Source organism: Bos indicus, chromosome 10, assembly GCF_029378745.1.
Source record: "Bos indicus isolate NIAB-ARS_2022 breed Sahiwal x Tharparkar chromosome 10, NIAB-ARS_B.indTharparkar_mat_pri_1.0, whole genome shotgun sequence".
In the NCBI taxonomy this organism is placed as follows: domain Eukaryota; kingdom Metazoa; phylum Chordata; class Mammalia; order Artiodactyla; family Bovidae; genus Bos; species Bos indicus.
In genome coordinates, this window is record NC_091769.1 from 36,400,562 (window position 1) to 36,415,100 (window position 14,539).

General features: G+C 52.9%; 1 protein-coding gene across 1 annotated transcript; it reads left to right on the top strand.

Moving 5' to 3' along the window:
• The first annotated feature begins 948 nt into the window (after positions 1 to 948).
• Positions 949 to 3,327, top strand: CHAC1 (ChaC glutathione specific gamma-glutamylcyclotransferase 1). Its single transcript, XM_019967961.2, has 3 exons — positions 949 to 1,322; positions 1,754 to 1,789; positions 2,231 to 3,327. Exons 1-3 carry the CDS (start codon positions 1,101 to 1,103, stop codon positions 2,630 to 2,632), a joined length of 660 nt encoding a protein of 219 aa, XP_019823520.1. The 5' UTR covers positions 949 to 1,100; the 3' UTR covers positions 2,633 to 3,327.
• The last annotated feature ends 11,212 nt before the right edge of the window (positions 3,328 to 14,539 follow it).

A 14,539-nucleotide genomic window follows, 5' to 3' on the forward strand; every position in this document is an offset into this window, starting at 1 on the left:
CCTCTGGGGACCTCACCTGGGCCCTCCTTGCCTTCCACTTCCAGAACCTCCATGCCTACGATTAACCCCACCGTTGTTGCCAAAATCTCCTGTCCGAACAAAACTAAACCCATTGCCTTGGGGCAAGATTGGTCTGGCTTTGCTGGCTTTATGGCTTCTCTCCGCAGGTCTGGCCACCACCACTAGACTGCTGTTGCAAGCGCTCTGACCGGCTTTTCCCAGACCTTATTTTGGGCTTGGAGCGTCTTACATCTGGCCTGAGGCATAGCCCCCACGTGCTGCCCGCAAGCCCTGGCCGCCTGGTCTGACTCAGTCTCGAAGCTTCTGCAGAACCCCTTGGCAGCCTCGTGACTCAGTTTCTCCATTTGCTCACGCGCGCCAATAGCATGAGGCACTTATGCGGAATGCGGAGGTGCCTCCGATAGCTTCTCCAGAGTACGTGCTCCCAGGCGAGGCACCAGAGATGCGCGTCTACACCGCCCAGAGCTCTCGTTCTGGACGTGTCCTGCACTGACCCTGGTAATGAATCCGTGCTGCCTGGGGTGGCAGTGACTCGGCCAGGTGCACTGGCAGGAGTACTTGAGAGGCATCCTCCGGAGACCCGCCCATCATGGTTCCTGAAGGGACCAAGGCATAAAGGGGCTGCCGGGGAGACAAGCAGTGCCCGCGTCCGTGCCCACTGCCGGCCCCTGACGCAATCTGAAGCGCCCTTGCTGCATGCTTGATCTGGGAAAACCTCCTCCGCCGTTGCATCACTCCTGCCAGGTTTGCTACAGAGGTGGAGTCGAACCAATCAGCGGACGCGCTGGGCCCTGGGCAGGTCACGTAGTTACCCACTCAGAGGGCGGCGCGGTTAACTGAACAGGAAAGTCCGAAGGTGATTGGCCAAAAGGGAATTTGCCCCGCCCCAATAAACGCGAAAGCTGGCTGCGAGGGGTAGGGCTTCCCGGCTGGAGGGTTTAAAGAGCGCCTCTGACGGGGCCGCGCAGCTGGAGCGACCAGGCGGAGCCAGGCCAGGTGTGCGCGTCGGTCAGTCCTTTCGTGCCCCCGCCGGAGACCAGCCCCGGAGGCCGCCCGGGCCCGTCCCTGTGCCCGGCACCATGAAGCAGGAGCCTGCAGCCCAGAACTCCCCTCCCGCCTCTCCGCCCTCCTCACAACCCCTCTCCGAAGACGACGACCCCCAAACGTTGTGGATTTTTGGGTACGGCTCCCTGGTGTGGAGGCCCGACTTCGCCTACAGTGACAGCCGTGTGGGCTTCGTGCGCGGCTACAGCCGCCGCTTCTGGCAGGGAGACACCTTCCATCGTGGCAGTGACAAGATGGTGAGCATCGACCCTGCCCGGGTGAATGACGGGGGTTGGGGCAGGATAGTGGGCGCTGCGCTGGTGCCCTGGAGTATCCGGGCCTATCTGGGCTGACAGTGACTCCGTCCAGATGGGGGAAATGGGAGAACCTTTCAGGGCGTTGTGACTTAAATTTGTGTACCTAGTGGGTCATTGTGTGATGGCTAGAGCCTGATCCTGTGGATCACCGTGTTGATGAATATTTCTGATGACCAATCTGGGCCACTGCCATATGTCTACTCTTACATACATACATCACTCCCTCCACTCCTCCGCCCCCCACCCCGCCCGCCAAGAGTGGGGCTATTTGAGGCCTGGGATAGAAGGGTTACTAAGGGTTTTCTCTACCAGTGATGGCTGAACTCATTTCTAACTTGTTTTCTTTTTCAAAATCTCTCTTCCCTCCCTAGCCTGGTCGTGTGGTGACCCTCCTTGAAGATCATGAGGTAAGTGCCAGAGTCAAGAAAGAGATCCAGCATGGAGGGGTGCAGAAAGGCAGAGCTCATGGACCCTTGGCCTCAGGCTAGATTAGATAGATACCCCTCTGATTGAGAGGAAGGTTGAGTCTTGATAAGTGCTTCTCACAAGAATCACCTGAGGATCTTTTTAAAACATAGATTTTAATATAAGATTTAGAGTGGCCTGAAACGCATTCCTAACAAGCTTACAGGTGATGGCCACTGTTTCTCAGACCAAACTCTGAGCTGAATTTTTGTTCTCCCTGGGGCTAGTCCACCTTCTCAACCCTAGTTAAGGGAGGGTGAGGGTTTGCTATATTGATAGTAGAGGGCTCATCAGCAGACTGCCCACTTCCCTTATTGAGCACAGTCCTGGATGGGATCAGAAGGAACTTCGTGACTGACTCCGGTACCCATATTTTCTCCCAGGGCTGCACTTGGGGTGTGGCATACCAGGTGCAAGGAGAGCAGGTGAGCGAGGCCCTGAAGTACCTGAACGTGCGGGAGGCGGTGCTCGGCGGCTACGATACCAAGGAGGTCACCTTCTACCCTCAAGATACCCCTGACCAACCACTCAAGGCATTGGCCTACGTGGCCACTCCGCAGAACCCTGGCTACCTGGGTCCTGCCCCCGAGGAGGCCATTGCTACACAGATCTTGGCCTGCAGAGGCTTCTCCGGGCACAACCTTGAGTACTTGCTGCGCCTGGCGGACTTCATGCAGCTCTGTGGGCCCCAGGCTCAGGACGAGCACCTGGCCGCCATCGTGGACGCTGTAGGCACTATGCTGCCCTGCTTCTGTCCCACTGAGCAGGCTTTGGCACTGGTCTGAGGGGCTGAGCCCCTGCAGGGAGTGCCTACATGGACATGGGGGCCAGGTCCCCACTCCAGTGCACACAGACAGACTTGATACAGCTGGAGCTCACTGAGAGGACTCAGTGGGCCGACAGGGGCCTCTCTTAAGCCCCTGCCTGTCCACCAGCCCCTAGATCTCCTGCTTGACACCGATTTACTACTTGAAACTTTATTTATTGCACCATGTTGGTGTGGTGGGCAGGGTGGGGGGCCTGCCCTAGATTTAGGGGAACTGCTGAGCAGTGCCCCACCCCAGGTGCCTGGTGCCTGGCTGGAATCCCCCCAGTGCTGCTACTGTCTCCATGCTACCCAGGCCTCCATCTTCCCAGGGAGCCTCCAAGAGCCCTGACTGTCTGCCCGCCCCCTCCAGACCAACCATTTCCCAGCCCCAGAAACACCACCTGCCAAGGGTCCCAGCCTGCTGGTGAGGGTGTAGAAGGGAGTGAGGAGAGGGAGCCCTATAGGATCTGAGGCCCTGCAGCCTCACAGCTGCTGAGGCTGAGCCAAGGCCTCTTCCCCATTTGGCTTTGTTTCCCTGGTCCTCTGTCTTGTCTGTCTGGGCTACTTCTGTCTGTCGGTCTATTCCTGGGAAGCTTCTCACTGTAGGTAGGCCCTGGCCCCTTCCTAATCTGTCCCATACTGTAATCCATAAACTGACCTCATTATCTGTGCTGTGCTGGAATATGGTTCTTTCTTCAGATGGGGGTTTGGGATGAGTGAGGGGGTGTGGCCCCGAAAGACTCATTAGAGGGGGAAGGGCTCCCTCTTCATCCCCCATGGCTCTCCCAGAGAGGGACTGCTGAGCAGGCAGGACTGCAGGGTTCTTAGTGCACACGAAGAATGCCCCCCAAGGTATGCAGATTCTGCCTGGGCTGCTCCACTTGGCAGCCCTGCGAGTAGTCCTTGCCAGTGGCCTGGTAGCCTGCATCTCCCCCCAGCTGCTCTGAAGAGGTGGATAGGTGTGGCGTTCACATCAGGTTTTCCTCCAGTTGCAGGGTCAGCTGCTGCCTCTTCTTGACAGGGAGGCTAGACCTCTGGCTTCCTGATGAAGGAGCCATGTGGGTTCAAAGGGCTTCAAGGGCAAGGTGATGACAACTTGTGAGACAGTGCTGCCAGTGCAGGCCTGGAGGACCCTCTGGCCCTTTGACTTCTGAGGTTCAGGAGTTCGTTCTTGCCTCCTGGGCCTTGGTGTGGGCTGTGCCTTCCCTGTCACCCTGACCTACCTGCCAGGACTCAAATCCAAAAGGGAGGGGTGGCTGGGCACCCCTGGTCTGCTGTTTGTTCGCAAACATCTGCCTGCCTCTGGCTACTCTTCCCTCCCCCAGCCCTCCCCGCCGCCCCATGCAAGTCCCAGACCCCAAGATCTCAGCCTGGCCCTGGGCTCCTCAACTGGAAATGGCCCCTCAGTGGATTGACCCTTTACTCCTGGACCTGTGGAATGGGTGCAGGGACCAGATAAGGCTTTTGCAGCAGAAGCACCTGGCTGTAACCCAGCCTCTCCCTCACTTGCTCAGTGGCCTCCAGAAAAGCCACCTCTGAGCCTCTGTTTACCCTGGGGTGCTGTGTGGTGGGTGTTGCCACCACTCTTGTTACAGCTGGTGCCCTGGTTTGGTCTTGGTGTCCTCAGCAGGGTCAGCTCCGACCAAGCTGGGCAGCCGTTGTGCCTGGGAAGGGTGCCCATGTCTTGGCAGCCTCATGTCTTGGCCATTGATGGGAAAAGGAGTCCAGCCAAGTTCTTCTGGGAGCTTGGTCAGGACAGCACAACAGGAGGAGGTGACGGGAGGCAGGGAACCCTGGGCAGCTGCCTTCTGTGGCAGGGCAGGGCCAGACAGCCAATCCTGGTACTCACATCAGACCCTGCTCTATATGAATGAGTGTAAGGGTGTGGAGAAGGCAATGGCAACCCACTCCAGTACTCTTGCCTGGACAGTTCCATGGACGGAGGAGGCTGGTGGGCTGCAGTCCATTGGGTTGCTAAGAGTCAGACACGACTGAGTGTCTTCACTTTCACTTTTCACTTTCATGCATTGGAGAAGGAAATGGCAACCCACTCCAGTGTTCTTGCCTGGAGAATCCCAGGGATGGGGGAGCCTGGTGTGCTGCCGTCCATGGGGTCACACAAAGTTGACATGACTGAAGCGACTTAGCAGCAAGGGTGGGGAAGGTCACTTGCCTGCTGCACGTGGTCTCACATAGTTCAAGTCAGTCATTCATCAAGTATTTATTAAGGTGCTGCTACATGCTACGCACCAATTTAGACACTGGAGATACAACAGAGAAGAAATCCTGCTCCTCAAAGACCTCTGAATGGTGACCATTCAGCCTGAAATGTGTCATGATGGGAACAGGGCACTCAGTGTAGAAAAGGCTCTTGACCCTGAGGTTGAGAGGAGGTCAGGGAAGGCTTTCTGGAGAAATTATGAGCTTGAGAAGGTGACTCTAGCAAACAGAGGCAGGAACAGCTTGTACCAGAGGGGTGCAAGATCAGCCCTGCTGGGACAGTGTGGTGGGGAAGAGGGCATGGGGCAGGATGGGTGGCAAGACCTCATTTCACTGGCTGCTCTGGTGAGCTGTGCTGTGGAGGTGGAATTCCTCCTGGGTTAGTGGGGGCCCCCTGTGGATTCTGAGTGGGGAAGAGGCTACTAAAAAAGGAACACTGGCTGCTGTGTCAGACTGGAGGAGGAAGGTCAAAGGCCAGTGAGAGGGGAGGTGGCTGGAGCTGTGGGGTACGGTGGGAAAAGACAGGAGGGTAGATTCGAGAGCCATTTGGATAGTGAGGTCAGCGGGATTGCATGTGGCTGGCTGATGAGAGAGTAGAGGGCCAGGGTTCTCCGTGCAGTGGCAGCGTTGGAAAGGGTGGGGGTGGAGATCTGCCCGATGTTTGCCTTGGGGGCGCCTGTGGGGCAGTGGCATGCACATGGCATCCCTGGCAGCTGGATATGTGGGGTTGGGACTCAGGAAAGTCACATGGGTAGAGATTTAGGAGCTCCACCTATCAAGACAGTGCTTGAAGCAAAGAGAAAAGAGAACAAGCCCCAAGCCAACCCTGAGGCCTCCGGCCCTGGTAGGGTGAGCAAAGCAAAAAGGGTTGGAAACGAGCAGCTGGAGAGGCAGGAGGAGAACCAGGAGAGCGTGGTTTTCTGAGAGCCAGGGTCACACTGCTGGGATGTCAAGGGAAATGAGACCAGAGGAATGTCCACTGGATGAAATGCCAGGGGGTCCTCAGTGGTGTCAGTGGTGGGGAACCACAGGGTGCGGCTGAGAAGCTAGTGGGAGGGAAGTAGACAGCTCTGCAAAAAGTTGACTCTTGAGAGAAGAGAGAAGCTGAGGGGTGACCGAGAGTATGGAGAAGGCATGGAAGTCCGAGGACCCCAAGAGCTTCTGTTGATATAGCAATTGACAACATTTAGTGTATTAGGAATTGAGAAGTGTAAAACATATTTTATCAAATAAGAAAAACCCATTATATGTTAACATTTTAGGGAAAAATGATTCTACTTTTTTAATGGAAGCAGCTGAATTCTCATCCAAATTCACATATAGCTGTTGAAAACTCTCCTGTACCCTTGTGAGAAAATTAGAGTGAAAGGCTAATAACCTCTCAGTAGTGTTATAAAAATCGTTTTGACCTCACAGACCTCCTGAGAGGGGTTTGAGAACTCCCAGGAGTCCCTGAGCCATTTTTATTTATTTATCTTTTTATTTTCTTTTTTAGTTGAAGGGATTTAAGCAGGATGGGTGCCCAACCATAGACCACTGGCATTCTGGGATTCAGGAGTTAGCAGGGATCTTGGAAATCATGGCTCAGCGGTAAAGAATATGCCTGCAGTGCAGGAGACATAGGAGACATAGATTCCATCCCTGAGTTGGGAAAATCCCCTGGAGAAGGAAATGGCAACCCACTCCAGTATTCTTGCCTGGAAAATTCCATGGACAGAGGAGCCTGGCAGGCTACAGTCCATAGCACCGCAGAGTCCCATAGGGCCTCAAAGAGTCCAACACGACTGAGCGACTGAATACACACACAGAGAAATCATCATTTTGTCCATCATCCCTCAAGGGCATCCTTCTGGAGAACAGGGGATGAGTAGGAAGGATCAGTCAATTTACTCGAAGTTTATTGTGTCTACAGCAGGCTGAGGGGCCCTGGACCTCCAGCTGCGGGGGAGACGGACTAGCAGAGTCTCTCTCACACCTAGCCTGGGGCAACTCCAAGCTCAGGGAATGGGGCAGAGGCAGCCGGGTCAGGGATGGCCTTAAGGAAGCTGCTGGAATCCACGGAGAGGAGGCGCACTCCAGGTTTGTGGGGATGGCGTCAGCAAATGAGGGAGGGACAGCGAGGAGGAAGCCTGCGGGTGTTGGGGACAAGGTGGCAAGCTACCTTGGAGTCAGTCCTTAGAGCAAGTGTTAGACTTTATCTTGCAGGGAAGTAGAGTTCTGTGGTGATGTTTTTGTTTTTCCTCCCACAGAAGGGTCTTTGTTTGTTTTTGTTCTTTTTGTTTTGTCTGCTTGTCAAGCAGACCAAGTGTTGTGTTCGGGTCTGGGCTTAAGGAGGCTTGTGCTGTGGCAGGCGAAGGCCATGAGGCGGGCAGGGGCTGGGGAGGGCTGAGTTAAAACCAGGAGCAGGGAGTGTGGGGACACCTCCTGGCAGCCAGTTGAAACGGGGGATAAGCAGGAGGGGATCCCAGGGTTTTGCTGCGCGATACAGGGCACGTGAGCAAACACGACCCCCGCCTACAGGCACCTTTCTAGGGCTGACAGGCTCTGGGGGTGCTCCAGGTGGCCCCCACACTGGGTCCCAGGAGGGGGATTGTTCCTCTTAGGGCTGTCGTTTCTCTGAAGACAGTGATGGCAGAGACGCAAAAGGAGCTGGACCTCGAATGGGGAACACCTTGTCTTTCCCCAGGCCCGGGTCTGAGGAGGGTCAGGGTGCTCTGGGGCCAGGTTGTGGGGACAGGTCACTGTGGGCCTGGGTGGGCGCACGAACGCCAGCCTCCTGCCCCTGCTCTGGGATGACCACACACCCCACAGTGCCCGGTAGACAGTCAACAAGCCTAGTTTGCTCCTGTTGTCCTGAGGCTCCTGTTGTCCTGAGGTAGTTATTACTTTCACTCTCAGGAACATCCGGGTTTGGGTAGTTTAAATTGCATGGTGGCTGTGGGAACTGGGACCCAGCAGTTTTTTGCTGTTGTTGTGGTTTTTTTTCTTTTTTCCGTTTGTTTAGTTCTATTTTTCAGCCATGCAGGATCTTAATTCCCCCCCAGGGCCTGAGCCCACGTCCCCTGCAATGGAAGCACCCAGCCTTAACCCCTGGCCCTCCAGGGATGTCCTTGAGCAGGGCTGCTTTATTTGGTGCCTGTCAGAGGCAGCTGACCGAAGCCCCTGACCGCCCCCGTCCTGTCCTGCCCTCCTTGCCCTATCCCTGGATCCCTGGCCCCTGCCCAGGGGCGCGAAGGCACCACTCTTCTCTGCCCTTTCCAGGTGACCTTGGAGAGTCCTGCCAGGCCTGTGCTTCCTGGTTCAGGGTCACCCGGGCATTCCGTGGGCATGAGGGAGAGCAGACACACCCTGAAGGCGCAGCCACCAGGCACTCTCCCCCGTCATCAGCCCTGCCCCTCCAGGAAGGAGAGGGCACTGGGGGCGCCCACACCTCCCACTTGATCAGGGTCCCTGCCCTGCAAACACTCCTCAGGGTAGACCCTTCCCCCCACTACCACCCCCTCCAGGAAGGTAGAGCCCCAGAGTGAGCACCCACCTCTGTCACCCTTAAACATGGGCCCGGTCTCCTTTCTCAGACCTGCTGCTGTCCTCCCCGACCTAAGGGTGCCCTGTCCCGCCCTCCCAGCCCTCCCACCCCTGCCCTAACACTTGCCTCTTTCCCCAGACGACTGTCAAGCCCTCCAAACTGATCTGTGTCCCCACTTCGGTGCCCTCCTGGATATTCATCTTCTTCTTTTTTTTTTGGATATTCATCTTCTACACGATTTCAAATGTAACTCTGACCACCACTCTGCCCACGACAAATTCCCATAGCGCGTTGTGTCCCTCGAGGTAAACACCCCCACCCCCAGCCCCTCCATCCTGCTCCTGCTTGCTGTCTCCTCCCACCCCATGCTATTTCTGGTCACCATGCCTTTGCTTCTACTACTTTGCCCATGCGACACTGTGCCCAACCTTCTCACAGCCTTTGGAACTCAGTGCCAGCATCGTGCCTGCTGTTGACCTGGGCTGGGGCTGGCTGGGGCCCCACCTCGTGCCCAGGACCCTACCCACAGGGACGTGATCTGCTTCCAGAGATGTCCCCACTAGGCCCCGTCCATCCCCCTTCCCCAGGGTGGGAGCTGAATGTCATTCCGCACGTAGCACAGCTCTGGGCCCCACAGAAACTCAGGGGACCTATGGGGAGTGGGGTTTAATGAGACACCCCTTCTGAGTGCAGTGTCATGCTTCGCCTTGGAGGGAAAGGCCCTGTGAACACCACAGTCATGGCCAAGGGAGACGACGGCCAAGCTGCCTCCTAGGGCCAGCGTTCAAAGTGAATGTTTCTGAGCACGGCCCAGGAGTGTGGGACAGGGAGCTGCTGGGGCCAGGGCGGACCGGTGTGTGCCTGACTGGGGCGGCACTGACCTACCCCGGGCCGCCCCTTTCTCCCCTTCAGTCAGTCAGAGAGAGGTCGGGCCCTAAACACACACCAGGGGAAGGGCCGCCCTCTGCAGGCCGGTCAAGGGCAGGGTCCGAGCCCTTGCTAGTCTTCTCTGCTCGGGGCACCAAGCTGGAGGGCTGTTTGTCCTTGTCTCCTGGGCTAGGGCTCCCTTCCCCACAGGAGGGGGAGCTGGGCCCTCCTGAACAACCTGAGGGTGTTGGTGACTGGGGGAGGAGGGGACAGTAGTCTTGTACCCACCTGTGTCTCCTCCCCCACCGCCATGGTCAGACTCCTGCCAGGCAGGCTGTCATGCCCATGCCAGGTCAGGAGGGTGGCTCTGGCTGGGAGGATGCAGAGTCCATGGTGTGAAAGCTGCTCACGTGAGGTGCCTGAGTCATCCACCCACAGGAGTAGGCCCTCATTCGTGGGGATTTCTGCAGGAAGGGAGACCCACTTCCTGCTCACAGGTTGCTTGCTGCCCTGAGAGGCGTGACCCACACCTGACATGCCTGCCACACGCCTGCGATGACCAGGGTGCCTTCTCACTTTGTAATCCACTCTCCATTAAAGCCTCATCCCTGCTGGCTCTGGCCTGGCTAACTCATCACGCAGACCTGAGGGCTCAATTGAGATTTCAATTGACTTCTCTGGGAAGCCTTCTCTGAACCTTCTCTACCTGTCCATCATGGCTGGGCTTTGGGGCCCTGTCACGCATCTCTCATATCTGTGCTTTTTATCTTGCACATTTGATGGCACTGTGCTCCTGCTTGGCCTCCCCAGTGGACTGTGCGCCCTTGATGGGCTTCCCAGAGCCTGCACACAGTAGGTGCTCTCCTTGTTTGCTGAATGAAAGCCTACGCCCTCAGTAAGAAGCAGACCCTGGCAAGGGGAGGATGGGGTCTGGGGAAGCCGTTCTGGGCTCTATCTTCACAAAAGGGACAAAGCAGCAGACGCGGGTGGGCCAGTGGGGGCGCAGGGGATAGGAGGAGACAGACCTGCAGTGATTATCCTCGACCCCAGATCTGCCAGGGCCTTATACCCTGGGCAGGACATTGAATTGCTGTTCAGATGCAGAGGAAGAGAACTGGGCTGGGGTCCAGAGTTTCCAGTCCTGTTTTAAGCCTTGTGTCTTAGGCCAGGCACTTTTCTTCTCTCTAGGTCTTCATTTCCTCAAATGTAAAATGAAGAGCTGCGGGAGAAACCTACTCCCATCCAGCTCCAGGGGCTGCTCTTTTACAGGAAAGACATGGGCTTGCAGTTGGAGGGACTGAGTTCAAGAACCAGGGCTCTGTGTACCCTGTGGGACCTGGGCCAGGTTATTTAGCATCTCTGAGCTGCAGTTTCTTCGTCTTTAAAGCAGGAATGACAATCATATCTCTCGGCTTCTTGGGATTAGATGTGCTATCAGGTGGAGACCCTTACACACTTTAAAACAACATGTGAATGTTGGTTATTATTGAACGTTGTCATTTTCCACCAACACCTAATTAGTTACTCACCAGAGTATAAGCTCCACAAGGGCCAGAGCTGGCACCTCCCTGTTCATTGCTGTGTTCTTAGGGCCAAGCTTTGAGCCTGGCTTATCTCAGGCCTTCAAAAAATATTTGCTGGACAGAAAAATGGATAAATGAAGTTTGTTGAATGACTGTATGCATGAACTCCATTCACTTAGCAGAGCACTGAGGACAAGTCAGGTTGATGGGCAGAGGGAAAAGGGTGTGGAGGCACAGGAAGAAGGGGGGGTGTTCCCTGGGCTGCCCCACTTTGCTGTGTTAGGGAGGGTGAGTGGAGAAAGGCAGGAGGGGAAATGCAAAAAACAAACGTGGGCCATGAGACAAGGCCATACAATTCTGCTGGGCATCTTGCAGGTGGCCCCTCTGTGTGAGCCGTCTCCCTGGTGAGGGCCCGCCTCCACCTCTCACGGCACTGCCAGCAACTGGGGAAAGGGAGGAGAGAGGAGGGCTGGGCCATGGTGGTTTGTTTACCAATAGCACAGTCCTCCTGGGTCATGACACAGCCAGCAGCATCTGGCTCAGCTAAATATATCTCCTCTGCTGGCCTGGACCACACAGCCAGCCCCTCAAGGCCAGGGACCACCCGCTTGTCCCTCTGGGTTGGGCCCCGGGCCTCCTCCTGACCCCAGAGTTCTGTGTCCCCAGAGAGCCAAAGGCTAATCAGGGCCCAAACCAAATGCAGTTGCTGGCTGAACCCAGGAAGATGGTTTCATTTGGATGTCCCTCTGGGACTTATGGGGTGAAAATCCAAATTTTCCAGCAGTAAGACAACCAAATGGCCCATCTCCCCTCCATGGTGTATTTGCAGTCATTATGAATGTTTAGGAAGAATATTTATTACTGTTCAGAAAACATTTTACTCTTTTTGCAGTACTTTCTTAACATTGCTGTATAATGTTAAGTGGAAAAAAAGAGATACATAGTATGAATACAATCATGTATTTAAAAGCATAGAAATATGTCTGGAAGGAATCACTAGGAACTGTCAGCACAGTTTGCCTCCCAGGAGGGGAGCTGGGGGCCAGGGGTTGGGATGGAAGGGAGACTTTTTATTCTTATGCCCTTTTGTATGTTTTTGATTTTGAACTGTACAAATAATTACTTATTCATAAATAAGTCAAGTATATAATAAAATGCAGAGCGGCAAAACAAAAGTCCTGAGCACAGAGGCCCTGGATATCCTCTAAGAGGTTAAGAGCACTGATTTGGGTGATGGGCCATGCAGAGAGCTCCCTTTTCTACCCAGAGGAAAAGCTAGCCCCATGCCCAGGTAAATCAGAACACCTGTTCTGTAAACCCAGAGCAGATATTGATACTCAGAATCTAATGTGAGGGATGTGAAAAGCCATACCTGCCTGAAACTATCTCCGCATGGTATCTGAATTTCTAGTCTATGCTTTTCCCTGAAATTCAGCTTCTCTAAAGTCCCCCTGAAAACATTAAGGTGCTGGGGCGGTGCTGCCCTGTTATCATTTTATCAGGAGAACTGAATTGAAATTGGAAGACGCATTGTAAGAAAATTTTCACTATGGGAAATATCTTACTTTCGTTTGGCTTTTGAGTTTTTTCTAAATTTCCCTTAAAAACGTACTTCTTTTATTAAAGCACTTATAGTAATTATATAAAAAATAACACAGACTCATAATAGGAAGTTTGGAAAATACAGAATGGTATGAAGAGTTAAAATTCATTCATAATTCCACCATCCAAGAAAGCTTACTTTCTTCTAGTTCTTCTTACTACTCTATGAAAAAACTTACATATATACATAAAAACAAACTTCATCTATTTTGTGTCCTATTTTTTCAACCTAAGATTGAATTGTAAGCTTTTTTCCTATGTCATCAGATACTCTAGAAGATATGATTTTTAATGGTCACCTAATTCAACATAGTGATGTACAAAATTTATTTAACCAATTCTATGTCATTTCCATTTGGGTGGTTTCCAATTTTTTTGCTAAATTCTATTATGCTGCCACAAGCCCTTTGTTTTAATTGCATACAAAATGGTCTTAAGCCAAGGAGTTATTGGTGAAACTCAAAAGTTATGAGGAAGGGAGATTCTGACAAGACTCACTCTGGGTTCCTGCTCCATTCCCCTAAGGTTCAAAGCCCTGCCCTACATCACACTTGATTATTTCTGAAAATATACCCCTAAAAGTAGAGTGGCTAGGCCAAAGGCATGGCTCTTTCTAAAATTCCTGACACAGATTGTCAAACTGTCCTACACAAGGCCCTATCCCTTTTCATTCCCACCCTGGAACTGGGTGTGTGAAGCCTAAAGCTTATACAATTTGGGAAAGCCCCTTTTAAGAAAAAGTATACAAAATTAAGCACAAAAGTGAATATTTAGAACAGAAAAAGAAAAATACCTCAAAAATCATAAAATAACATTATTATAAATAGGTTGAAACATATGAAATTGCCATATTTGTAGATTAAAAAGCAGTTTCATGCTTTTCAACCTAAGATTTTTCCCTTATGTTTTTGGCTGCATCTTTTTTTTTTTTTTCCCTTCTTTTTTTAATGTCTACGATCCTGTTTATTTGGAAAGTCTATGAAATGTCTACACTGTAAACTATATATATTTTAAAATTTTTATTTATTTATTTTATTTTTGGCTACACTAGAACTTGGTTGCTGTGCACGAAGCTGCAGCAAGTGGGCCCCCTTTAGTTGTGGTGCGGAGTGTAGGCTCTAGGATTTGAGGGCTCCGGTAAGTAGCAGCTTGAGGGCTCAGTGATTGTGGCTCTGGGCTCTAGAGCAGGGGCTCAGCAGCTGCGATGCACAGGCTTAGTTGCTGCACAGCATATGGGCTCTTCCCAGACCAGGGACCAAGCTGGAGTCCCCTGTGTTAGCAGGCGGGTTCTTAACCATTGGGCCACCAAGTGCAGTTAAGGATCACAGGAGAAGTTCAATTAAGTATCTAACTTTTAAGACAGTAGGGGCACCTTGTCCCCAGACTTTCTTCTTCCTATATTTCTGCAAACCAGCACTAACCATGTAGATGAGGACAGAGCATGGAGATGGCAGAGAAAAATGAGGAAGAGAAACTGGGACCTTAAATGTGTAGTGAAAGTGTTAGTTGCTCAGTTATATCCGACTCTGTGCGACCCCATGGACAGAAGCCCATCAGGCTCCTCTGTCCATGGATTCCCCGGCAAGAATACTGGGTTGTTACGCCCTTCTCCAGAGGATCTTCCCAACCCAGGGATCAAACCTGGGTCTCCTGCATTGCAGGCAAATTCTTTACCATCTGATCCCCTGAAGGAAGTCCTGAAATGTGTAGAACATACTCAAATTCTTAAGGGAGAGATATATAGATTTGCCTTTTCATACTGTTCATGGGGTTCTCAAGGCAAGAATACTGAAGTGGTTTGCCATTCCCTTCTCCAGTGGACCACGTTTTGTCAGAACTCTCCACCATGACCCATCCATCTTGGGTGGCCCTACACGGCATGGCTCATAGTTTCACTGAGTTAGACAAGGCTCTGATCCAAGTGATCAGTTTGGTTAGTTTTCTGTAATTGTGGTTTGCACTCTGTCTGCCCTCTGATGGATAAGGATAAGAGGCTTGTGGAAGCTTCCTAATGGGAGAGACTGACAGTGGGGGAATCTGGGTCTTGCTCTGATGGGCAGGGCCATGCTCAGTAAATCTTTAATCCAATTTTTTTCTGTTGACATGTGGGGCTGTGTTCCTCCCATGTAGTTTGGCCTGAGGAAAA

Coding starts and splice junctions, on each gene's coding strand:
- CHAC1 (XM_019967961.2), top strand. CDS start 1,101: ATGAAGCAGGAGCCTGCAGCCCAGAACTCCCCTCCCGCCTCTCCGCCC. Junction 1,323..1,753: donor ATCGTGGCAGTGACAAGATG/GTGAGCATCGAC, acceptor TTCCCTCCCTAG/CCTGGTCGTGTGGTGACCCT. Junction 1,790..2,230: donor CCCTCCTTGAAGATCATGAG/GTAAGTGCCAGA, acceptor ATTTTCTCCCAG/GGCTGCACTTGGGGTGTGGC.